This window comes from Pseudorca crassidens, chromosome 1 (assembly GCF_039906515.1).
Source record: "Pseudorca crassidens isolate mPseCra1 chromosome 1, mPseCra1.hap1, whole genome shotgun sequence".
NCBI classification, from domain to species: domain Eukaryota; kingdom Metazoa; phylum Chordata; class Mammalia; order Artiodactyla; family Delphinidae; genus Pseudorca; species Pseudorca crassidens.
Genome location: NC_090296.1, coordinates 58,017,569 through 58,044,781, shown reverse-complemented (window position 1 = coordinate 58,044,781; position 27,213 = coordinate 58,017,569). Strand labels below are relative to the sequence as shown.

General features: G+C 33.5%; 1 protein-coding gene across 4 annotated transcripts in view; it reads left to right on the top strand.

The window, feature by feature from the left end:
* LRFN5 (leucine rich repeat and fibronectin type III domain containing 5) overlaps positions 1-26,237 on the top strand; it is a 257,343-nt gene extending 231,106 nt beyond the window's left edge. For all 4 annotated transcript variants that reach the window (XM_067737132.1, XM_067737130.1, XM_067737129.1 and 1 more), the window contains 4 exons: positions 10,154-11,558; positions 14,234-14,946; positions 20,783-20,826; positions 25,849-26,237. In XM_067737132.1, the coding sequence (XP_067593233.1) occupies positions 10,174-11,558; positions 14,234-14,946; positions 20,783-20,826; positions 25,849-25,866 (2,160 nt within the window). In that variant the 5' untranslated portion in view covers positions 10,154-10,173 and the 3' untranslated portion in view covers positions 25,867-26,237. The remainder of the gene's footprint in view (positions 1-10,153; positions 11,559-14,233; positions 14,947-20,782; positions 20,827-25,848) is intronic.
* Positions 26,238-27,213: the final 976 nt, after the last annotated feature.

Here is a 27,213-nt window from a genome sequence, read left to right as displayed (position 1 = left end):
ATATATATATCACATCTTCTTTATCCATTCGTCTTTTGATGGACACTTAGGTTGCTTCCATATCTTGGCAATTGTAAATAATGCTGCTATGAACATTGGGGGTGCATGTATCTTTTCGAATTAGTGTTTTCCTAATTAAACTTAAAAGCTTTTGCACAGCAAAGGAAACTATCTACAAAACAAAAAGGCAACCTACTGAATGGGAGAAAATAATTTGCAAGTGAAATGACTGATAAGAGTTTAATACCCAAAATATATAAACAGCTCATACAACTCAACATCAAAAAAACAACCAACCCTATTAAAAATGGGCAGAAGACCTGAATAGACATTTTTCCAAGAAGGACATACAGATGGCCAACAGGCACATGGAAAGATGCTCAGCATCATTAATGATCAGAGAAATGCAAATCAAAACGGCCTCACAATGGTCAGTATGACTATCACCAAAAAGAACACAAATAACAAATGTTGGTGAGGTTGTGGAGAAAAGAGAACCCTCTTACACTGTTGGTGGGAATGTAAATTGGTGTAGCCACTGTGGATAATAGTATGGAGGTTTCTCAAAAAACTGAAAATAGAGCTACCATATGACCCAGCAATACCACTCCTGGGTATATATCCTTTGTTTCATTGCCCCTTTAAAATCCATGCCTTGGGGTACTCACCGTTCACACACAAAGTAGATTATCAAATTTTCTGTGAAACAAATAACTATCCACTTCCCAGATAAATTATACCTGTACCTGTCCCTTATAGGCACTACTGTCTTAATTAGTGCAAGTTTTAAATATAAATTATTTTGCATTTTTATACACACATCCCCCCTTCCCCTTCCCAAATACTTCCCAGTTATATCTGAACATCCATAAGGAATGCTTACAATCAGTTCATTTTAGGAAACCACTTGTCACCTATGCCAACTTACTCAACTCTAAACTACTGCTGTTCTGGCATTTTTGTAAACCTTCACAGCCTCTTAGCACTGGCCTGTTCTAGGCTGCTTTCTCTCCCCAGGCTTGTCTGCAAGGGAGAATACATTCTCCTTCAGAGTTACTGGTAGTATTTACTCTCAGGATTCATGGACAGTCAGTGACATTATAGAGTCTCTGCAGGCAGACTCCTAAATGGGCAAGAAAAGGGACAACTCAACCCACTTCACTGGGAGAATACTGAGACCTCATTATACACAGAAGTCACTCTCCTTTCTGATGTAGAATTTATATTCTTAAAAGAATACTTAGCATTATGGACTTAAGTATTTGGGTAACTTCAGTCATATCTGAACGCACCAAAGAAAAATGAATGGTTAAATGTGTCATTTGGGTTGTCATCCAATATGCTCTTAAGTCTCCACCATAGTAATCTGCCAGCACCTTTTAAATGTAATTTGATTATGAAAGAGACCAGGAAAAAAAGTGAGTAAGTCGCTTGAAGAACTTTAGGAATCACTGTTGGAATTAATAACCCTTTATGTCCAAGTGCTGCATAATCTGGAAAACACAATATAAGTAATATAAATAAACATCATTTTATCCTAGAAGGAGTATGGGTTTTAGAAGTAAATGTATGTCCATCTTAAAGCTACCTTTTTGTTTACTTTCTGTATGACCTTGAGGGGATTACTTAAGTTTCTTAAATTTTATTTCATCATATAAAATGGGAATAAAGATAACTGCTTTATATGGAGTTGTGCAAGGATTAAATGAGATTTGGTATGATAAGTACATTGCATAACAAGTCCATTTTAGCTTTCTAATGTAAGCTAACAAAATTAATATTAAAAAATTTTATAAAAGAAATAAAACATTTCTCTATGTAGCATTCACCTTAATTTTAAAAGCAGAGAAGTAATGAAATATTTGCACATCTACTAGATAAATAGAGCATGGCAAACATTCCATTTAGTAATCTGGTTTAATTATCATTTATTAGCATCTCAATCTTGTTTCCTCATCTATAAAATAAAAAGACCATTACTTCCTTCATGTTTACCTGTGCTCTGTGAATGGTAACTATTATTTTTTTTTAATTTGGTTTGTCTAAGTAACTGGCCTCTTGTCCATTACTGTAAATAATAAGTGTTTATATACACATATGCCATGATGAGTTAAAAATACATATATGTATACATATACATGTTGAGAACAAAAATTATAGGATGCTTTTTTAACTCACAGACCCATTTGAATTGTGTAAATATAAATATCAAAATGTATGGTAAATAAAAATATTTTACAGTCTGCCTTTTATTATACTAATTGTGAATGTGTTTATCTAATCAGATCCCAGCCTTCTAAGCTTGTTAGATTCTAGCAAAGCACCTTGTAGATGGTACAGAAGCTAAATAAATCTTGCTGAACTTAATTTAAAAAATGAAAAAAAAATGAGTGAATGGATATGTGAGTGAATCTTAAAAATTTATTATGTTCAATGTGCTTAGGAATTTTTCTAGCAAATATTATAATCAAAGACCAAAGGATTATTGTTCTAGGTTATATTTGTCATATTTTTAGGCCTGAATTTAACAGGTTCAGTTGCAACATCTTCAGTACATGTTTTAGCAGAGAATGGAATTATAATATTATCATTTATAGTCCTTCTAGAATAAAAATTAGGGGGAAAACCTAAAATATTTGAAATGAGTACCAAATGTGTTTCATTATCTAAACTACATTGTGAAATATCATTTGCCATAATGTAACCATTTTGACACATCCTAAAACAACTCATCAGTGTCAGCAGGCATCAGCATCTGTTCCCAGGCATTAGCCTGGGCAGAGGGGCACTAATTGAATTGGTAGAGCTCTGCTGAAAGATGGCAAGGCAGCTCCTGAGGAGCCAGATAGCTTTCCTTTAACTCAACATATAAATTGGTACCATACTGGTTTCTGCAGAGAATAGATTATATTCTCAGTTGGATGTAAGATCTAAATTTGCTTTTATATCCTGTTATTGTTGCCAAATAAATACTGATTCTCTTGAGCGTATGTTATGTAATAGCCATGGGCTGAAAGAAGGATGCAGTACTGGAAAATGATTTTCCAGTTTGTGTGTGATAGACACTTTGTAAATGTGTCACTTTGTGTCTGAGAGGAACTAAATTGAGAGAACATATAATATAGAGGTGTGTAAATATTATCTAAAGAGCTGTAACTGTATGACTATTTACTGAGTTACAGCCCCCCTCAAATATTATTATTAAAAAGAGATCTTTGTTGTTTGCATTTAACTATTTAGATAAAGCAACAGACGAATAATGTTTTGAAAGAGTTTCACTTAACTAGATAAGAATGAGGATAGTGTCTATACTCAATATCTTGTAATAACCTATAATGGAAAAGAATCTAAAAAGGAATATGTATACATATGTGTGTGTATATGTATATATATGTATACACAAAAGAAAAATGAGGATACTGTGTTTGATGGTCCTTATGTTTTTTTTAATTTAATTTAATTTTTTATACAGCAGGTTCTTATTAGTTATCTGTTTTATACATATTAATGTATATATGTCAATCCCAATCTCCCAATCATCCCATCCCCCCCTTTCCTCCCTTGGTGTCCATATGTTAGTTCTCTACATCTGTGTCTCTATTTCTGCCTTGCAAACTGGTTCATCTGTACCATTTTTCTAGATTCCACATATATGCATTAATATACGATATCTGTTTTTCTCTTTCTGACTTACTTCAATCTGTATGACAGTCTCTAGGTCCATCCAATGGTCTTTATAAATGTTTAAATTATGAATTCCAGCAAAACTGACAAATACTCCACTCTTCCAGTCACGTTCATTTTCTTCAAGTGGGATTATATTAATCTAAAAAATATGTCAAGAATTAGTTTTTGAACTTGTAGGAAGTGAAACTCTGCTTCTTTATGTGATTCCTATCTCCTATTTTTTACAAACTTTGAAATTTCCACCTTGTCCTAAGATAACATGGGAATGCTCATGGATCACAATTCATATGATTCTGTTATTACTTACAGGTCTCACCTAAAAAATAAACACAGAGTTAAGAAAGTGGTGCACATTTTATTCTAAACCTATTGCTACTTAGTAAATCACCTTATCAGCAGTGAGATGATATTACATCAGGCAGTGTGTATGTTACCTGAGGGAGTAAATCAGATTATGAAATAGGGTGCATAATTTGGCTTGGAACGGAAACACATCTTTGAAGATACATGATAGAGCTAAGAAAATATGTATTTCTAAAATATTTATGACTAAGTTCTGATTAACTACCAATAACTTGTCATTTTATAAATTCTTCTTCCTTTGAAACCAATGTTTGGAAATATAATAGAAAACCCATATTTCCTCTTTTAAGCTTAACCAACTCTGTTGTGGAAAACTTGCCATAAATAAAATGCACGAATTTCAAGTGTATAGCCAATGAATTCTGATGAATGTATACTACTATTACAAATAAGATATAGAATATTTCCATGACCCGCCTCCCCAATCTTTTTGTACTCTTCCCCAGTCAATCTACCATCCTCCAACCAGGCAACCACAATCAGTAGATTTGATTTCTATCACTATGCATTAGCTTTGCCTGTTCTAAATACATGTATACAGTTGACCCTTGAACAACAAGTGTTTGAACTGTGCGGGTCCACTTATACACAGTTTTTTTTTCAATAAATACTTACTACAGTACTACACAGTTCACAGTTGGTTGAATCCGAGGATGCAGAACCACAGATGTAGAGGAACTGCAGATACAGAAGGCCAAGTATAAGTTATACACAAATTTTTGACTATGCAAAGGGTCAGTGCCCTTAACCCCTGTGTTGTTTCAAGGGTCAGGTGTACTTGGAAGTTTACAGTATGTATTGTTTTATATCCAAAATTCTTCTGTTACAGGAAATGGTTTTGAATGTTGTATTAGTTTGCTAGGGCTGCCATAACAAAGTACCACAAACTTTAACAGAAATTTACTGTCCCACAATTGTGGAAGCTAGAAGTCTGAAATCAAGGTGTCTGTCATGCTTGGTTCCTTTTAAAGGCTGTGAGGGAAAATCTGTTCTATTCCTTTCTCTTAGATTCTAGCAGCCTTCAGAGTTGTTTGGATTGTAGATGATGTTCTTACTGTGCTTCACATTGTCTTCCTTCTGTGCATGACTGTCTTTATGTCCAAATTTTCTCTGTTTATAAGGACACAATCATATTGGGTTAGGGTCTACATGAATCACCTCACTTTAACTTGATAATCTGCAAAAAACCTAACAAATAGGCTCACATTCACGAGTATTTGAGGCTAGGACTTCAAAATTTTTTTTTTTTTTTTTTGCGGTACGCGGGCCTCTCAGTGTTGTGGCCTCTCCCGTTGCGGAGCACAGGCTCCAGACGCGCAGGCTCAGCGGCCATGGCTCACGGGCCCAGCCGCTCCGCGGCATGTGGGATCCTCCCGGATCGGGGCACGAACCCATGTGCCCTGCATCGGCAGGCGGACTCCCAACTACTGCGCCACCAGGGAAGCCCCAAAATATTTTTTAATTGAGATATAATTGTCATATAACACTGTAAGTTTAAAGTGTAAAAATGTGTTGACTTGATACATTTAGATATAGCAATATGATTGCCACTGTAGCATTAGCTAACACTCCTATCGTGTCACGTACTTCTCATTTCTTTTTTGCAGTGGGAATAATTAAGATCTAGTCTCTTAGCAACTTTGTTGTTTATAGTACAGTATGGTTGTCTGTAATCACTACATTGTGCATTAGATCTCCAGGACTTATTTATCTACTAGTTGCAGGTTTGTACCCTCAAACAACATCTCCCCACTTCCTCCACCCCTCAGCCCCTGGTAACCACCATTCTGCCCTCTATTTTTATGAGACAATTTCCTAGGTACTTTGCATTTTCAGATAAGGAAAAAAATGAGGAAGAATTAAGGAAGGAAAGGAAAATTGAAATGAATCCTCCAGGCAATGTAGACTTTCAAGTTTGGAAGAATGAATAAGAAGCAAAAGAACAGAAAGGAAAATTCACTCAGGGGTTTTAGCTATGAGAGAGAGGAGAGGGTGAGGGAGAAGGGGAGGGAAGAGAGAGAAAGGATAGTTCAGTCACTTACCTCCTATAGAGGTATTTCTGACTTTCAAACACAGAATGCCTGGCATGGCACTGAAGAGATGAGAAAAGCTTGTAGGATAGCTCAGTTAGAGTGCAAAGCAAAGAAATCCAGAGGTGAAATTAAAGATCAAGGAGTTCTCCTTGGCAACCAGAAAAAAGCTGGAAACAGAGTTATAAAGCTCCAAAACCACTCTAGTGCTAAAATCCATGTCTTACTGAATAGGAAACTCCCAACCATGCTCTCAAAGCATTTGAAACTGTGGTGAACTGAATCACAATAATACAATACTGTAAAATTCCTAGAAGATGACATAAGAGAAAACCTAGATGACTTCAGGTGTGGTGGTGCTTTTTTACATACAACAGATTTGCAAAAGACAAATCTGATAAAGGATTGTTATCCAAAATATACAAAGAACTCTTAAAACTCAGTAATTTAAAAAATGATTAAAAATGGGTCAAAGACCTTCACAGACACCTCACCAAAAAAAGATATGCAGATGGCAAATAAAATATGAAGAGATATCCCACATCATATGTCGCCAGGGAAATGCAAATTAAAACAATGAAATGCTACTACACATCTATTAGAATGACCAAAATCTGTAACACTGACACCAAGTGCTGAAGAAGAAGTGGTACAACAGGAACTCTCACACATTCCTGGTGCAGCCACTCTGATGGTTTTTTAGAAAACTAAACATGTTTTACCATACAATCCAGCAATTGCATTCCTTGGTATTTACCCAAAGGAGTAAAAAATACATGTCCACACAAAAGCCTGTACATGGATGTGTATTGCAGCTTTTTTCATAATTGCCAAAACTTGGGAACAACGAAGATGTCCTTCAGTAGGTGAGTAGATAAACTGTGGTATACCCAGACAATGGAACATTATTCTGTGCTAAAAAGAAATGAGCTGCAAAGCCTTGAAAAGACATGGAGGAACCTTAAAAACATATTAAACGGAAGAAGTCAATCTGAAAAAGCTACATACTGTATGATTCCAGCTCTATGACATTCTTGAAAAAACAGAACTATGGAGACAGTAAAAAGATCAGTGATTGCCAGGGAAGGGCTGAGGAGAGATGAATAGGCAGAGCACAGAGGATTTTTAGGGCAGTGAAAATACTCTGTATGATTCCAAAATGGTGAATATATGTCATTATATATTGACATATATAATGACATATATAATGTATAATACCAAGAGTGAACCCTAATGTAAGCTATGAACGTTAGGTGATTATGATGCGCCAAAGTAGATTCATCTGCTGTAACAAATGTACCACTTTGGTAAGGGGTGTAGATGATAGAGGAGGCTCTGCATGTGTGGGAGTAGTTGGTATATGGGAAATCTCTGTACCTTCCTCTCAATTTTGTTGTAAACCTAATACTGCCCTAAAACAATAAGATATTTTTTAAAAAGTTTATTAAAAGTTAGGCTGGTTTCTCCTCACCCCAATTTATGCCAGGTGGGTTCTTCTATTTACTTTTCTGTTGATGGGGGAAGAAGGGGGACACCTCTGTATATCCTCTCTTTCATCAAGGACTGTCATTATGTGGAATATAGTTCCATTAAGTTTATTTGTATTTTCAGCATTATGATGTTGTTATTTTTAAAAATATATAATTTGTAGCTTATCCAGCATATTTAATTGTTAGGGTGTGAATGTTTTTTGTAACTGTTTATATCCACACCAGAGTACTATTTATAAACATATTAAAACACAATGAAATATTTTATACCTACCCACAGATATACCATTTCTGTTGCTTTTTATGCATCTATAAAGATTCAAGTTCTTCTGGTAATGAAAATTTCAGTTTGTTTCTCTCAAAACGTTTTTATTTTACTTTCATAATTTATGAATATATAAACCCCCACCCAGTTTGGCAGGCCTTTCTTTTTCTGGAAGCTCTTTAAAGAGATTTCTCATTGTCTTCCATCTTGCTTTATTCCCAAAGAGAAATCAGTGAGGAGTCAGACATTATTTTTATTTTTATTTTGTTCACCATATCTTTTTGTAATGTGTCCTATTTTAGGGACTGCTCTTAAAATTGTTTTTCCTCTTTCTTTGGTTATCTGCCATTTGATTGTGTTGTGTCTTTGTGGGTTTTTCTTGTTTTCAGCTTGGATTTTTCGGGTTGTTTTTTATCACAAATTTGAAAAAAAGAAGTTGCCTTTATTTCTTCAGATATATTTCTACATTACAGCTTTCTTCTAATACTCCAATTATATGTATGTTTGACTTTTTAATATTTTTCCACAAGTCACTGAGTTTTTGTTCACTTTTTTCCCCATCAGTGTTTCAGTATAGTTAGTATCTATTGTTCTGTCTCTACGTACAGAGATTACTGGTGTTCTTTTGATAACTCTCTCATTTCTGGTACTTTGCCCCATAAAGTCAAGCCACCTGAGACTCTGCACTCCGATCTCAGTTCTCTTCAATTGAATAAGACTCTTCATGCTTTGCCTTGTTTTCCCTCCTTGTGATGTGGTTTGGAAAGTGTCTCTAGGGATCAATGATAGGGTTCATTTTTTTTAATTCACTTTTTCAAGGAACACAGTTCTCTGCTTCCTTTTCTCCAATGTCTGAAACAGACATTTTACATATTTTTGTACAGTTTCTTTTTTTGTTTGTTTTTTTAAATTTTGCTTATTACTGAAAGGCTAAGTACTAGTTATTCTGTCATGAACAGAAGAGTAAGACTATTTCATTTGCTGAGAATGACAGTTCATATTCATTACAACCACATTTAATATGACATAAAATAGGCATAAAATAAATCAAACCTATAAGAATAGGTTTTATTTAGAAAACTAGGTGCATCATTTCTAGAATAATTATGTATTTCATATTTTCATCAATTAAACATTTAAGTGATTTTCTGCAGCTGTTTTCCCTTTTGGTGTTTAAAATTACACGTACTTTTTGAGAATTTTAATCATGTATGCGTTAGTATTGTTATTTATTTATTTATTTTTCTGTACGCGGGCCTCTCACCGTTGTGGCCTCTCCCGTTGTGGAGCACAGGCTCCAGACGCGCAAGCTCAGCGGCCGTGGCTCAACGGGCCCAGCCGCTCCGCGGCATGTGGGATCCTCCCGGACCAGGGCGCAAACCTGTGTCCCCTGTATCGGCAGGCGGACTCTCAACCACTGCGCCACCAGGGAAGCCCAGTATTGTTATTTTTGATGATTATTTTCAAGAGCAAATACTTAAGATCAAGATAGAAATGAAACTGTCAAGTTTTTAAAAAATAAATTTGAATAAATACAAGTGCACTAAGTTTTTTTCAGAAAAGGAAAATGGAATATGACATCTTGGACTCACTGTCAAGTATTTTGATGACTGCTTTCCATAAATTATCTTCAAAAATCCACATTATATCACATGAAACATTCTAATAGTTAAGGAGCTCAGAGCATTTGTGGTAAATTTTCAGCCTTTTTTATATTTGAGAACAGGATCCTGTATTTGCAGCTAGGATGTGGAGGTTGTACTATTTTCAAGATAGTTCGTAAAGATGAATAAAATTTAATTAACAATTAATTACTTTCAAGTATCTTGCCACAAGGTTAACAAATACAAATATTATCTCTTTTTGTTTATGCTCAGACTAGTAAATTGAAATACTTGCAAATCTCTAAATATGTCTAAGCTTTTGAATTTACAAGATGTCTTTTGGAGGTTTAGTGGAAATTTTCCTGAGCTCCCACCCTCCAGTCTGGGCTGAATGTCTCTTTTTTGTGAACCCAGGGAGTGCCCTGGACATATTTCAAAAATAGCACTTAATTGACAGAATTATAATAATCTGTTGACTTCTTTGTTTTCACCAGTTGATTTTAAATCTCATGAGGTCATGAATGGTATATTTTTTTTTATCCTAGGGTCTACTACACAGACAATACAGAGTTAATATTTTATATTTGGTTAAATAAGCAAGTGAATAAATTGGTTCTATATTCTAATTTGCATAAAAAAGATTATTTTAGTAGGAATATGAACTTCACTCAAATGACTGGATGCTAACACTATATTTTGTGTCTTCTCTTACAGGCTCTTAAAACTGATCTACAATGGAAAAATTTCTTTTTTATCTGTTTTTCATTGGCATAGCAGTGAAAGCTCAGATCTGTCCAAAGCGTTGTGTCTGTCAGATTTTGTCTCCTAATCTTGCAACCCTTTGTGCCAAGAAAGGGCTTTTGTTTGTGCCACCAAACATTGACAGAAGAACTGTGGAACTGCGTTTGGCAGACAATTTTGTTACAAATATTAAAAGGAAAGATTTTGCCAATATGACCAGCTTGGTGGACCTGACTCTATCCAGGAATACAATAAGTTTTATTACACCTCATGCTTTTGCTGACTTACGGAATCTGAGGGCATTGCATTTGAATAGCAACAGATTGACTAAAATTACAAATGATATGTTCAGTGGGCTTTCCAATCTCCATCATTTGATACTGAACAACAATCAGCTGACTTTAATTTCTTCTACAGCATTTGATGATGTCTTTGCCCTCGAGGAGCTGGATCTGTCCTATAATAATTTAGAAACAATACCATGGGATGCTGTTGAGAAGATGGTTAGCTTGCATACCCTCAGTTTGGATCACAATATGATTGATAACATTCCTAAGGGGACTTTCTCCCACTTGCACAAGATGACTCGGCTAGATGTAACATCAAATAAATTACAGAAGCTACCACCTGACCCTCTCTTTCAGCGAGCTCAGGTCCTAGCAACCTCAGGAATCATAAGCCCATCTACTTTTGCATTAAGTTTTGGTGGAAACCCTTTGCATTGCAACTGTGAATTGCTGTGGTTGAGGCGTCTGTCCAGAGAAGATGACCTGGAGACCTGTGCTTCCCCAGCACTTTTAACTGGCCGCTATTTTTGGTCAATTCCTGAGGAAGAGTTTTTGTGTGAGCCTCCTCTCATTACTCGTCATACACATGAGATGAGAGTCCTGGAGGGTCAGAGGGCAACCCTGAGGTGCAAAGCCAGGGGAGACCCCGAACCTGCAATTCACTGGATTTCTCCTGAAGGGAAGCTTATTTCAAATGCAACAAGATCTCTGGTGTATGATAATGGAACACTTGACATTCTTATAACAACTATTAAGGATACAGGAGCTTTTACCTGCATTGCTTCCAATCCTGCTGGGGAAGCAACACAAATGGTGGATCTTCATATAATTAAGCTCCCTCACTTACTAAACAGTACGAACCATATCCATGAGCCTGATCCTGGTTCTTCAGATATCTCAACTTCTACTAAGTCAGGTTCTAATGCAAGCACTAGTAATGGTGATACTAAAATCAGTCAAGATAAAATTGTGGTGGCAGAAGCAACATCATCTACGGCACTGCTTAAATTTAATTTTCAAAGAAATATTCCGGGAATACGTATGTTTCAAATCCAGTACAATGGTACTTATGATGACACCCTTGTTTACAGGTAAGAAAAATTAAGCAAATTTTTGTACTTGCTGTGCCTCTTAGTGTAGGACTTGATAATCTACTACTGATTTTTTTCAATCAGCAGTGCTACTCTGTGTTGTAATTAAAGTACTCCACTTTTTAAAGTATATAATGTAAGGCTTGTGAAAGGTGAATACATGTGGAGAAATATTTTGAATGCTGTTATTTTCAGAGAGTTCAAATTTATATTTAATATTATGCTTACTTACTTTTTCCCCCTCATCTAAGAGATGTGACTATCAGAGAACAAGATTGATTTATCTTAAAAATTCAAAAACATACCAGAACTTACACATCCACATGAGTGTTCTTTCCTTCAAGGAAGTCACATTGGGAGGCTATACTATTATCCCAATAATGCTGCCATTGCTCAAAGCATTTTTGGAATTATCTTTAGAACCTTCGTCATACTATTTTGAATATCCTCAGTGGTGGCAAATCTTCGTCTTTTGAGGGTGAATTTGAATTTTGGAAACAAGCAAAAGCCATTTGGAGCCAAGTCTTGTGAATAAGGTGGGTGATCAAGATGGGTATTGCCATTTTTGGTCAAAAATAGGATGTAACTATAAAATAATGAGACTGATTTTTTGAGTGATTGAGTTATGTGTGTGTGTGTGTTGTCTCATATACACTGGTTCTTAAGACAGTTCCAAAGAGAAAGTTTATAAGTATTTTGAGCAGTGAAAGTATCAGTGGAGTTAAATATGTAATCTCTGGGTAAGGATATTTGTGGAGAATTTGCATCTGACTAAAGAATTTCTGGTATGTTTTTCTAAAGTTCAGCCTCATTGATTTATAGTCACATCTTGTCCAATTTTCAGTTGGAAATATACATTTTTACCTCTCCATATAATTTTACTCATGATAGACTATTGTTACTCCTAGGAAATGATGTAAAATCATGGCTTTGAAATATACATGTGTATATGTGTATATATATATATATATATATGTATATATATATATACAAATATATATATTTTGCCTTTCAGCTTTTCTGAAATAAGGTAAAATCAGATTTTATATATCCAGATGAATTCTTGAAGATAATTTGATTTTTGCTCATGTATGGAAATGAGAGAAATTTTTTTTAAAAATAAGCTTGGGCTGGTAGGAAAAAACAAAACTGACCTAGCTAACCATGTGACCGATGCTGGGCAAGGTTCTACTTGGCTGAGTTTTAATTTTCTCATCTTTAAAAGGAAGAGATTAGAGTAAATGGTTTCTAATATTCCTCTCATCACTAAATGTATGGGGATGTAGACTGCGATGCGTGTATATTAGCATATAGTAGTTTGCTGTTGTCATACTCAGCTTTTCACTTAGGCTATGGATTATTTAACCCGTTGTCAAAGATGAGCATCTACCCCTACCCCTTACTTTCCTGTAGGTACTAGACATTCTATATACTTTAAACGTTAGCTCTGTAAAATAGGTCAGTTTCTATTTTCCAAATTCCAAGATTTTAATCCTTCCATGACAAGTAAATTCTCTTATGACCCTGAGGAAATTGCTTGAATTCCTGACCTTAATGTTTGTCATGTGTAAAATGGTGATAATGCCTACCTCATAAGTCATTGTAAAAATGAAATCATAATGCATATAAAGTGCTTAGTAATGCCTGGCATTTCTTATGCACTCACTAAATGGTAGTGATCTCAACCACAATACATACTCGAGCCTAAAAGTTTCTTGGTACATTTAGAACACATTATTTAGGTTATATAATAGATTAGCATTGCCAAGTCTTGAAATTTCTAAAACTCTTTCAGAGAAAAAAGAGAGTTTCAAGCCTATTTTCCAAATTAAATCTTAGTCATATATGGTTGCTACTGAGTAGAACAAGGTAGTGAATAGGAGCCACAGAAGACTTTAGTGATACAGTGGATTCAGAGGTGTCTTAAACTCTTATCAAACTTTACAAACTATGTTGTGAAAGTAATTTCATCGGCCCACAATGGGGAGGATAAGGGATTTATGCTCTGGTCAACAGCTTTGCCCTGTTCATGATTCTAGGATAATATTACGCATCAACCTCATTTATAGATAAAAGCATACTGGGAACCAAGTGTTGAAGACATAAGAGAGGGTTGAGATCTGTAAATAAAGTACTTTAATCTTAGTAATTATCTTAGTTATTAAAGATAGATTTAATGGGTACCATTCCATAGTAGCTTATAACTGATTTGAAAAAGAAATACTCTGAATTTCATTTCCATTCTGGGTTCTAATGTGATTGTCAGTGTTTTCCCTTCCTTCAAATTGGCTTTTAGTCACAGAGGTGTTGTAAGTGCTAAATGGATTTGTTTAGTAGTCAGATAATGTCACAGTCACGCCTTTCAAAAGTAATTTGTCATAAATGATTTTTTTAGCAGTGGCTTTTATTAGGAATTCTGCTTTGCCAAGCAATGTAATTAGTAAGCTTGTCAAGACATAGTGCAGGCACCATTAATATGATGCAGAATCCAACAATTACTTTTAGCCATTTTAACTGGGTAAATATAAGATTAGATCATTTTCTCATATTTCATATGTTATAAACGTGCTTATCTTAATGAGTACTAAAATGAAACAGAACTAAAGTCATAATGATTGTGTGTGTATCTGTTTTGTTTTGTTTTTAATATTAACACAAATTCCATTGTCCCTCAGAATGATACCTCCTACGAGCAAAACTTTTCTTGTCAATAACCTGGCTGCTGGAACTATGTATGACTTATGTGTCTTGGCAATATATGATGATGGCATTACTTCCCTCACTGCCACAAGAGTCGTGGGTTGCATCCAGTTTACTACGGAAGACGATTATGTGCGGTGCCATTTCATGCAGTCCCAGTTTTTGGGAGGCACCATGATTATTATTATTGGTGGAATCATCGTAGCCTCTGTGCTGGTTTTCATCATCATTCTAATGATCCGGTATAAGGTTTGTAACAATAATGGGCAACACAAGGTCACCAAGGTCAGCAACGTCTGCTCTCAAACTAATGGGGCTCAAATACAAGGCTGCAGTGTGACGCTGCCCCAGTCCATGTCCAAACAAGCTGTGGGACACGAAGAGAATGCCCAGTGTTTTAAAGTTGCCAATGACAATGTGATACAATGTTCAGAAACTTGTTCAAGTCAGGACTCCTCTACCACTACCTCTGCTTTGCCTCCTACCTGGACTTCAAGTACTTCTGTGTCCCAAAAGCAGAAAAGAAAGACTGGCACGAAGCCAAGTACCGAACCACAGAGTGAAGCTGTCACAAATGTTGAGACCCAAAACACTAACAGGAACAACTCAACTGCCTTGCAGTTAGCTAGTCGACCTCCTGATTCTGGCACAGAGGGACCCACATCTAAAAGAGCACATTCAAAGCCAAGTAAGTTTCTCACTTTGCCTGCTGAGAGATCCAGAGCAAGGCACAGGTACTCCCTGAATGGAGAATTAAAGGAATGCTATTATTATATTAACTCACCGAACACATGCGGACTGTTTTCTAAAAGAAGCATGTCTATGAATGCGATGTTAATTCAGTCCAACAGTTCTGATGGGCATAGTGGAAAAGCAACTCTTTCAAATTCTGAGTGGATATTGGAAAGCACTGTGTAACCTATTATTTCTTTTTAATGAAAAAATTATTTTGAGAACTCACATAGGAAATTGGAATTTGAAATCCCAGTCTTATCTCTCTGATTCATGGCTAACAGAGCCATGGCATATAAACCCTCTAGGGTATAGTTACTTCATATATACATGGATATATATGAAGTAACTTCATATATATCCATGTATATATGAAGGTCATACATATAAAATTGTTTAGGGAAAAAGCATGACAGCAGTGCCTTCCCCATTCTAGGACCAGCTACCAGGTTCTGCAATAGCAGACCACAAAATAAAAGTTGTCATATGAAAAAAAAAGTCTTGCATAAATAATGATATTTCCTCCAGTCTTACAAAGTACCACCTATGGATGATTGGTATTTTTCAATGAGTAGATTGTATATTTTCTTTCAATGACAGTGGTGTTTGTTTTTAGGCAAATATTTTAGAGAACAGCTCTGTGTTGTCATGTTGTTTAAAATAAAATAGTCAAGTATACCCAGACAGTGTTAAAATAAGTACCCTTCTAATCAACATTCTTGGTTCAGGTGCCTTAATGGGTCTAAGATATTTCTCATCTATGACACAGCTTTTTCAGTGGGAAGCAGAAGAAAATGCAATTGATTTTTCATTTGGCAAAAAATGCCAATTCAGTTTTAAGTCACAGGCCAGTTTTAAGTCATATGCATCTGCCTGGGCTTATGAAGGTGTTTTCATTCATTCAGTACACATTTGGTGACCAAATGAGCTTTATATTTTTCTTAATGCAAGTTAAATAGGGAAACAAAAATACAAAACTGCCTTTATCAAAGGAATATTTATTTTTATCACCAAGTTAAATAAAAATCTTCTAATAGAGTTCTTATTACATTTATAAGCAATATAAAGTCATTGCTCATTAACCAGATAGTAGTTTCATTTTTGCCTTCTGCTCTGTAATTCTGAATTTGAATGTTTCTCTCTGAGTAAATGTATTTATTATTTGAACCAAAACTTGTGATGAAATTTAATTAGAAATTATACAGCTTAGTGGGAATATGTCATTTAAAAAAGGATTTTTAATTTAGTCAGACCGTAATATTGCTCCTTGATAATATGACATTCTTGGACAGTCACTGAAATCAAGGTCTATAGAGAAATGTTCTATCTACTTGCTGAAATTTTTTACAATATTATATGGTAACTTAATGGTGTTTAATTAAAGATCAGTAAACAGGACTTTGGGGGTTTTTTGTTATTGTTTTATTTTTGGGGGTTTTTTTTGAGAATAAGGTTCATGTGGGAACGTTGCACAAAAAATTTTAGCCATAATACAATAAGATACGGACTTTATGTAAATTACTCCCTGGGAGTAAGTTAAACACACAGTAAAAGTTTAGTAACTCTTTCAGATTACTTGAAATACCATTTAAAACACAGGTGAAGAATGTCCGTTATTGGTTTAATTTCCTCTTGTTGGAAGCATTTATAAAATTTTCAGTTAATTTCAACTTGACCAAGGCACATATTATACATGATTTATCGTAATGACATTCAAAAGTGGATTAGATTAAAGCAGTCAGAGATGACTTTCTGAGCAACTCATGAAAAAATTTGTCTAATGGGCTTTCATTACCTTAGGTGTTTCCTAAATGCCTTTCCTGCCCTGCTTCTTTTTCTGAAGTTTGTCTTTCACATTTCTAAAATATAATCAGCCTTCCTGGTATATAGTTCTTGTAAAGAATAAATGAGATCACATGTGTGGTATTATTTTGTAAAATCAAAGCATTGCTCAAAGTGAAGTGTATTTTCAACACTATGTCTGTAATAATGCTCTAATCCCAACTAAACATTTTTAATTAACACCAGTTACTTAATTCTTCATGAAGTGCTGATTGACAAAGGCATATTATTTTTCACCTTCCTAGTTTTTACCTGCATGGTATTAAAATATCCTGAATGTATAAAAGATTTCAAAACTTAAAGAAATGAATCCCCAAACAAGGAATCTCTGGCACAATGAACATTGTGGTCAAGGGGGCGCTGAAATCACACAGAACAGGCAGCAGCTTAGTGTGTCTACTCCAAGCTACTGATTAACTTATGTTCTATTTTCCAGTTGCCTGGATTTTTAAAAATCAATTTCCTGCTTATGCTTCTAATGAAACTTTAATTAAATATATTTTATTTCTCATAAACATTTAGAACTCATAATATCTAATCATGTGAAATTTTATTCTGTTTGACTAAAGCCATTTAAACCATTTAAATTGTTATTGCTTTTACAAGACTCTTTTTAGGGTGAATTAACCAAATGCTTGAACACTTGTTCTACAGGTGTTAAGAAGGCCTGTGTTCCTATCTTTCAAAAAGTTTATATTTGAACAAAATATGTGAACAAAACTTGGCCTATCAAGAGGGTCAGATGTTATTTGGTGTTGTTGATAAGTATATGAAAAATGTTTTGCTCAGGGCAGTTTCAGTGTGAAGTGGCTGAAAGATAAATCTATGGGAAGGTTGGGGGTGATTAAAGGTGCCTGGTATAATATCCAAAATGCAGTAGTTACTCAGATGAATGAATGAGCAAATGGATAGATGAATAAATAAGTGAATGGAGCCAGGGAAGAAAGCTCAATATTAAGAACTTTGATTAATTAGCACAATGGAGATTTGTGATCCAGATATTATATTACTATAAGCAAGAAATTCTGTCCCTCTTGTTTTTCTTTCTGTCATTTCTTACATTCCTTATTTAACCAACTACATATATGTGATTCAAAGCATATGGTTTTGCTGTTTGTTGTTGCTGACTGTGTATAGGTTGTATATATTGTTTTTGCTTCCTTGTTCTTAATTATTCTTCTTTAATTTTTAGTCATTTTACACTATGGTTTCAGTTTGTTCACTAACAAACTGACAAATAATATATTTACAGATATTTACTCCAAACTTTTTTTAAAATTATATGTATTTCTGTGTTACTTTTTGTTTTGGATAATTGTCCCCCAATTTGAAAATGTCAAACTATTATTAAAGTAGGTCTTTTTAAAGAAAAGTATATATAATAGATAAGTTCCATAAAGGAATAGTGAAGCATCTGAAGTAGGCTCAAAATCCTAAGAAGTAATGAAGTTTGGTTTGATGAATATTATTTATTTTTAGTTTACAAATAGATTAGCACAGAGGTACATTAAATACAATCATTTTAATTAGATACAATAACACCTTTGCTGAGAACAACACATTTTCTACATTTTTTTTCTAACCATTAAATGTATTAGTTAAGTTGAGGTCATAGTAAGCTTTTTTATGCTTTTAGACAGTTGATTTTAGCTACTTTGCAGATATAGTTCACTAAAAAAGTTTTAGAATATAAGTTTTTGAGCTATTGTAAGCCACCTATAGACATAACAAGTTTACTACCTGAATGATACATACTTTCTCCACAAGAATTTAAAGAATTTTTTTAAATTATATGTCTTCCATTGTCTACAGGAATCTTCTTTATTTCATGAAGTATTTTCTGCTTTGCCTTAAAGCACTCAAAAAGTACTTCCAAACTAAATTTTAACTATTTTATTTGCTTATATTACTGTAAGGAAATTAATATTCATTTATAAAACTAAAAAATTAATAAAACAATTATCACAAAGTTCACATCAATAGCCTTTTACTTCCTAAATTTTAGTATTTCCCCCTCTGTTTATTCATAATAATAAAGTTAAAAACAATCATTAAAATGCCAGTAGTTTAAAAAATTTCAAAAACATAAAGCATCTTCTTGTACAAGAATTGTGAAAGTAAATGGGGTGTTTCTTCCAAAGAAGACTTCAGATACGAGCCCGTTTTCTTCTCGGTGTGGCAGAATTCCAACTACATTTTATAATGATAAGCAAGCAGTGTTCATTTATTTTAGACAGAATGAAGACTATGTACCCCCTTTCCCTTGCTCAGCCTTCCCTTGAGTCTCAGGAAGAGTCGAATCTTTCCACTTCAACAGCATATGTGGAAGCTTCTGTGTGTGAGTGTGTGTAATGTGTTTTGGGGAAAGGACTTCAGCCCAGAGGTGGATTGGATGGGAATAGGATTTTTCTTATCTTCCTCCATTGGTAATAAAACACTAATAATCATAATGACAATTTACCTTATAGTGTTTGTGTGTTCAGTGTTAGTTGAGGTAAATTTATGGATAAAAAATATCTCACTTTTAAAATTTCATAGAGGAGAGAGAAAATAACCAAAATTAATGACTGGAATTTTAAATATAATTGTTTCAGAGCTCTGTCTTTCATATTACTCAGTCCTTTCCCTCCCATGCTAGATAAATACATGCTGGGATTACAAATACAATTAGTTTTGTCAGGTTTGGGATAGGTTGTTTGTTTGTTCGTTTTTTGCAACAGAAACCATCCTTTTAGCAGTACAGAATAAAGAATGGTAAACGTATTACTGAGATCGAGTCATCCTAATCGTGGTGTTATCTGAAGGGGGACATAGAAAGTAACAGTTTGTAACTGGGAGTATACTAAAGTATGAAATTACCTCTTTAAGGTAATATTAATGCATCTGCAATTTCATCAAATATCATAAATATTCAATATAAAATAATCAGTGTACCACTGTCTTCTGATTTTTTCAGCTATTTCAAAGTCAAAATTTAGGATCTAAAGTTACCATCAACGTGAAGGGACTTATGGAATATACTATGTGGGCTCTACCATAATGTAATTGCCTAATTTTTTTTTTTCTGTATAACGTGAACATGTCTTGTTATTGCTTTCATGTAAAACCTAATCTCCAGAGGTCATTGTAAATTTATATGAATATTTATGCTGGAGGTTTTATCAAAAAGTATTTTGTACTGTTCTCATCACACTCACCTGTGAACCCTTAGAATGACATTTTCCTGAGACACCTAATTTTTTCTTATAATTGTGTCCCTTCTTAATGACTAGAGTATTTGCTTTAAAATAGGACATTTGGGAGGAAATAGAATGTGTACTGTACAGGGCTATTTAATGATATTAAACATTTATAGCCAATTGGAATATACATATGAACATTTGAAGGCAGAATGTTTGCATTTAGAACATTACTGTTTTATATAGGGATAAACTGGTATTCAGCAAAACATGCTATTATTATCTTGGGGGTTATTGAATAATGGTTTATATTGCAAATTATTATTTTATACTTTGCGTGGTGAATATGGTAAAACTACATTTCCTGCTTTGGATTGTTTTTCCTTGATGTATCTTTCCATGTTAATCATATGCAACTCTGTGATTGAAATGTTAACTTTGAGTAAGGAAAATGAATAGAAGCCTGATTCTCTTATTGAACTCTTGCAGGAAACGTGCATTCCGTATTGATAACTACTCATTTTAGTAACTAGAACAATATTTTTAAAAATTCTGCATTTAGAATATTATGTATCGGGAAATAGCCATAGAGAACTATGAAGTATTATAAAATCAATTGCAATTAACCCAATAACTGGTAAGTTGTTATCCAAAAAAATGTGCAGATAACTCTTAGTTAAGATGAATCTTATCAAGGTTTCAGTGAGAGGTATTTTAAGGTCTGTTTCATAAAAAATGAATTGTTCATGACACTGAAAATTTTATTCCCAGATGCTTTGCCGACTAATGTTGACCAGACTGTCCAGGAGACACAGGTGAGATTCTTGTTACCTGTCACATGCTTTGGCACTTAAGTGGGTATATTCTTTTATAAATGAATTTTTAATTTTTATTTTGCTAGTTTATGTAACTTGTTGAAATTTTCCATTAAAACTTACTCAATGCTCAGTGGTAAACAGTGAAGTTCAGTTTGGTTAAGTGAATTTCCAGTTCCTAAATTTAGACATATTTCTGGTTAACCAAATATTTCTGATTCACATTGTAAGAATAAAGGGAATACTAGTGTAACTTTGGAGTCACATTTGTAGTCACGCATGATATCATATGTATTTTTACAAATATTTCCCAACGTGAAGATAGTAGCTTGATAAGAATATATTCACTCCTATCCTTGAGCTCCACATTCTAATAGAAGCTGAGGTAATATATTAGGCCTCACCGAAAGTGGATGAACAGAAGTGTTTCATGTATATGAAATGAATGAAGCCGCTATAAAATGGAACAAAAGACAACACATGAAATGTTCATGGTATTCCTTTTGTCAACAACCAATTACTCTTCTTGGTTTTCTTTTCTTTCTTTCTTTTTTAAGTTTCAAATGAGTATTTGATTCCTGCATTTTAATTGGATCAGAAAGTGTGTTTCCAGAGCAGAATGACACTTTAGCAATCTGTTCAAACATCTGGATGCATCAGCCATTTGCTTAAGATTTGGCACAGAAAAAATATTCTGCTTTTAAAGGTTCTTAGAAAAAGCCATTGATTTATTTGTTGATAGTAAAAATAAGGGTCTTTTTTTTTTTTTAACCATTTCTTATTTAAAAGATAACAATAACTTGGACCATCGTTCTGGGTTTCCCCTAAAGAATTCTATCCCCAAATCAAACAAAATGTTTTTCATCATTTCTTTACTGAATTTAGGGTCCCATTCTTATGTTGCAAAAAAACAAACAGATGGCTCACTAGAAACAATCAATAGCACAGAGTCGGGCACGTACTTGGTGTTAATAGAATTGAACTGACCTGCACGAAGGTGCCTTTTTTCTCTACCACCTTCCCTTTCTTTCTCTCCCTCTCTCCCTTTCTTTCTTCTTCCTTTCTTCCCTCCCTGTCTCCCTCTGTCTTTGATTTGAAAACGTTAATTTATCATATAATTTTGGACACCTGGATGTTCTGAAAGAGAATATCCTTAGAAAGGAATTAAAAAGTCAAGCTTCCCCTATCAGAAGCATGATCCAGAATGGTTCTAAATGTTCTATCAAGATTTGGAAGCAGGAGAATCAATCTGATCATCTTTCAATTACCAATTAAAGCAATTCTCCAAGTATTCATATTTTGTGGGGCATGTTACATATTATTGTGTTTATTTCCTTATTTTACCACAGTGTTAGAAGTCAAGTTTAGAGAAAAGTAATCTCCTTGGGAGTTTGTGTGCTACTTGAGATAGCAAAAGGTTTGCCAATGTGATAAGTACATAAGATTTCTAATAGCAATTTTTCTTTGTCCCAAAGTAATTAGTATTAGAGAACTTTGGAAAATATAGCTTAAAATAAAAAAATAAATGTAAATATGTCATAACCCACCACCCAGATACGAATACTAATAATTTGGTGCATAATCTTTCAGTGATTTGTCGTTTCTGTATGTAGTAAATTCATGTGTACATATGTATGTTTGTATTAGATTTCATAGTGAATGTGCATATGTAGAATATGTCACCTGTTTTTAAAATTTTATGCTGAGTCTTTATTGAGTTCCTTTTTTGAAACATTATGTCATAATGTCATAGCAACTTTCCCTCCATGCTTTGGCTATTTTTTTTTTCTTTCTACAAGCATTAGCTAGAAAAATAAATCCACAGGCAAAGAAGAATGTTAACAAAATTTAGTGGTAATACATCATTTACTCATTAGCCAATTTCTTGCTACATTTCTGTTATCAGATTTAAGTCACCATATGACTTCAGTGCAACTATTCTTTTTATTTGATAAATGATTTCTGCAATAGCAGGCTTATCATTTCTACAACTGTCAACACAACCAAACAGTAATGTCCCTTTGAAGAGACTGTGACCTGTGTGCTAGTCTTCTCATGGCTTTTCACACTGTCAGCAGTACCTTACCTTGTGAATGAAGTGAGGTAGAGAGCTGTCAGAGGTTCCTTGTGCTCACAGCTTCTTATTTTTTTGGTGGGGAGGTGGTAGTGGGATAAGGAGGATTATACAATTTTAGTTTAAGTTTATATTCCCTGTAGGATGGTAACACACATGTCTTTTTCCACCCAGTGGCAAAATATATTTTCCAAACATTTGGACATTGCCCATTGCCTTATATGGAGATCAAAATGTTCCTTATGTATATACACAATAAAATAAGCAAAAAAACTTAAAACACATTTTTAATATATTAAAAAAAAGGTTTCCTAGGTGACAGTAGTAGTTCTTTTAGACAAACTATTAATATATGTGAATAAAGAGTTAGTGTTGATTAGAAATAAACAGCAATATTAAAACAACTATGGGAAAACACAGTTTGGAAATCGTATGAACTAAAAGCTGAGCAGCAAAACAAATGTGTGTATATGATTCAGATATGTTTCCAATGTTTTCTGTACAAACAAGAATGGCCAATATAAAATATTTGGCTCTGTAGGGTTTCTTCCACCTATGATATTACCTTCAAGTAAATTAAAAAAAATATAAGAGTAATAGAATAGACATTGTAAATAAAAATAATAATGAGTAATAGAATAGACATTGTAGAAAACATTTAACTATTTTTATAATAATTAAAGCATACTTTTTGACGTATTTATTTGAACATTACAGAAAATCAGAAAAAAAATATATAGAACCCTAGTGTCAGCAATGACCTTTAGAAATCATTTCCTTCTTTTTAGATATCCTAACTATAAAGATAAAAAATCTCTCATGGGTCTTAATTACATTCAGAGTAAGAGCAATAACAGTTTCCCAGATCCATTCAATGTCGGGGTATATTTTTCTTCCTCTAATGTTGGCGTAGCTTTAATTTCTCCTTTTATTTGTAGTACCATTGATAAGATTGTGCAGTGTTTTGCATGGTACCCTTTCACTGTCAAATGAGGACCATTGACAAAACATCCTGAACCTACCCCAAATTCATTATTTTTAGTTCTTATAACATTTTAGCATAGTTATTATAGTCTATCTTGTTTTTTCTTTGTGATGCTCTTGTAATTTTGTGTTCCACATTTAGATCTTTATGGAATCATTATGCTTGTTTATTGATAAGTAAAAAGTGTTATTTTGAATCTTACATATAAAATTTTTATTCAACTTCATATTACGTCATCGTTTCAATAATGGCAGATTTGGGGCAGACAGATTCACACCATTGTTCTCAAAACTGATTGCTATTTCCTAATCTTCAAAATAACAAGTTTTTTATAAACCATAATCCCACAGTTTGTTAATATTATTATGTAATGTGAAATTGAACCAAAAACTCTTTAAACTATGTCAGCTTATAGAATCATTAACTTGATATTAAAAGAAAGTTTGTTATTCTGGAAGGATTTATTATTTCCAAAGTCAAACTAATTATACTGTCCACAATATTTTTCTTCTAGGTATATTTAGTCTTTTCTATATTACTACTTCCTGAAATGAAATTTGGTGTAGTACAATCACTTTTTTTAATCAAAGGGAACATATTACTGGATATACAAAAATAAATAAAAATCTTGTTGATAACCAATTTCACCAAAATAAGCTGTGCTGTGAATCCAATAGCGAGGAATTTAGCTATTTCCCATTGTAGTTTAAAGTGATTTTTGTAATGTTTTCCTTAGAATGAATATTCCAGGTAAAGTATGCTAGGGATGTCTATATTTCAGTAGTTTCCAAGTAATTATTTTTTAAAAATCAGATACACATCTATTATCTATTAACAATCTTCAAACATCCAGTGATTCTTTGTTCAGTAATTCTCAAAAATTATCGTTTATCTCAAAAATAACTTCACTTATTCCGATTAACTATTTTGAAATATTTTCTTAAGTAAAATATCTCTATAGTATTTTGCCTACCCTTACCACACAAAATTATCCAAATATGTCCTATATCAACACTTTGATATAGAATATTTGAAGTTAAGAAGCTATTTTTCATCATTCATTTGTTCCATGCATTTTATAACCCTCAAATTGTAAACATGTAGTTGTTCTTGAATGGAAAGGAGAAAAATTACTTCTATTTCATATTATGCAATTGTATATTTCTCAAAAATTATTTTCTATCTTATTGAAGTATAGAATTTATACACATATTTGAAAGTCATGAGTACTGAGAACCCATGTTAGAGAAAAAACATTTTCACAGTTTGTTATTTAAATATTTTTAAATTGTTTTTTATATGATTTTCTTTCAAAATCATGTTAACTATGAAATGCCTTTGCTTGTGAGTTATTGTCAGTTTTCACATTTATTTTATTTGTTCTGTGGTTGAAGAACTAATTAATGTAGATGAATTTATTGTCTTCACTATCAGTAAATGTATAAACTTTATAAAACCTTAATATAATACAAAGCTTCCAAAAGAATATATTAAAAAAGTAGAGATCAAATAGGTTTTAGATATGATGAACAAATTTGATCTAAAATGTTCATATTTAAAAAGCCAATGTGAATATTTGTTAAAGCCTGAATAGCATGCATTAATGAATAAAGTAACTTTTTTTCTCTTAATTTGAGAATATAAATGTGAAAATCAAAGCAAGGAAAAATGCCATTCCTCAATTTGGCTCTGACTTGCATAACTATTTAGTCTTAAAACATTTAGATTCCTTTCTAAAATGAGATTTTTTTAATATATTCAATAATTTGAAATTACCAGGGAACATTTTAAGTGCTGATGTGCATGTCTAAATAGTATCCAGAAATATATCTAGTATTTTGTGGCAATAAGCTCCTACCTGGGTGCTTACAGTTCAGTAACTTCTAGATTGCTAGCCCAGTGATCTTATTAGCTGTGTGTTTTCTTTCTTCTTTTTTTTCTTTTTCTTTTTCTTTCATTTCAGAGGCCGGAGTTAATCTGAAGAGCACCACTTCTCTCTCTCCTGAAAAAACTTGCCACTGATATTTTTACCAGACAAAATTTAAAACTGTTTCAATTCACAAAGGCTAATTGTTGAACTGGTGTCCTAGAAGAAATTGTCCACAGGAGCTGAAGCAGAAGTCTCTGATGACGCGGAACTGGCTCTATCAGACCATGGTTAATCCCCTTTTAAAACCAAAATTTTTTTTCTTCTGACCTACAAGTATTTTCTTTTAAAGAAGGAAAGAAAAAAGCCTACATTGGCATCGAGTTCTGTATCAATCCATGTTACATTGCCATCCATGATTTAAGACTGTAGAATCTTGAATAATCTATATCACTTTAACAAATAAATGTTTTACTATGACAGAATTTGCACATTGCCTGATTTGTGGAAACCTCAGTTGCTTCAAGTGTGAATGGTGAAGTGATGATTGTAGGAGCTAATAATATTATTTTACATCTATGTAGTACAAAAACCTTAGGGGATCACAAATTGCTTTATAATATTGGAACTAGTTCTTCCATGACTGAAGTGCACCCACTTCTACCACTTCTATGGGAGAGCAGTACAACTATTTAAACAGCTTTACGGCAATTTTATGCTTCAGTGTAAGACCGAAAGGGATGAGGGATCTCTTCTTCCAGTGGAATTTCAGAAAGTGTCAAGGTAGGCATATTGTAATTAATCCAAATTGATTCATTGTTTTTCTGGAGAGCAAGGGCAAAGAGGTTTTAATAATTTAAGGCCTTATGTTTCATTATAAGTGCCCATTTCTCCAATTTTCCATTGGAGATAAAAATATATATAATTCCAGAATAAACAAAGAAGAACATACATCTTATTTAGCACCAGCATGAATAGGAGTAAGATATTTTTGATGGCTAATATATGTTAATACAGTCATATTTAAGCAGTAGTACTCAAACCTAGCAGGCCTGAGTTCAAACCCAGAGATGAGTGAATTTAACCAATTCCCACTCTACTCTTCCATATTCTCAAAGGATTAATATTACTGTAAAATTTGAAAATGCATGTAAATGTATCACTGTACTTGGTGTAAGCAATAAGTTCGATTAAAAATATTTTAGTAGCATTGCTATTAGCAATTGAATTCAGATTCTCTCAAACTTGAGAGATTTTATTTCTATTCCTTGACAGTTCTGGTAGTTGTCTATCATTAAAAGCAATATGTAGTTTAAATTTTTAAAAATTTAGTTAAAACTAAAAAATCCAGAAAACTGCCTTTGAGAAATGTAGGTTAATCTGTTAACCATTCCACATCTCTTAGACTGTTAAAAATATCCAACCGTCCAGAGAGGTTACAGAATGTCAGCCATTAGATGG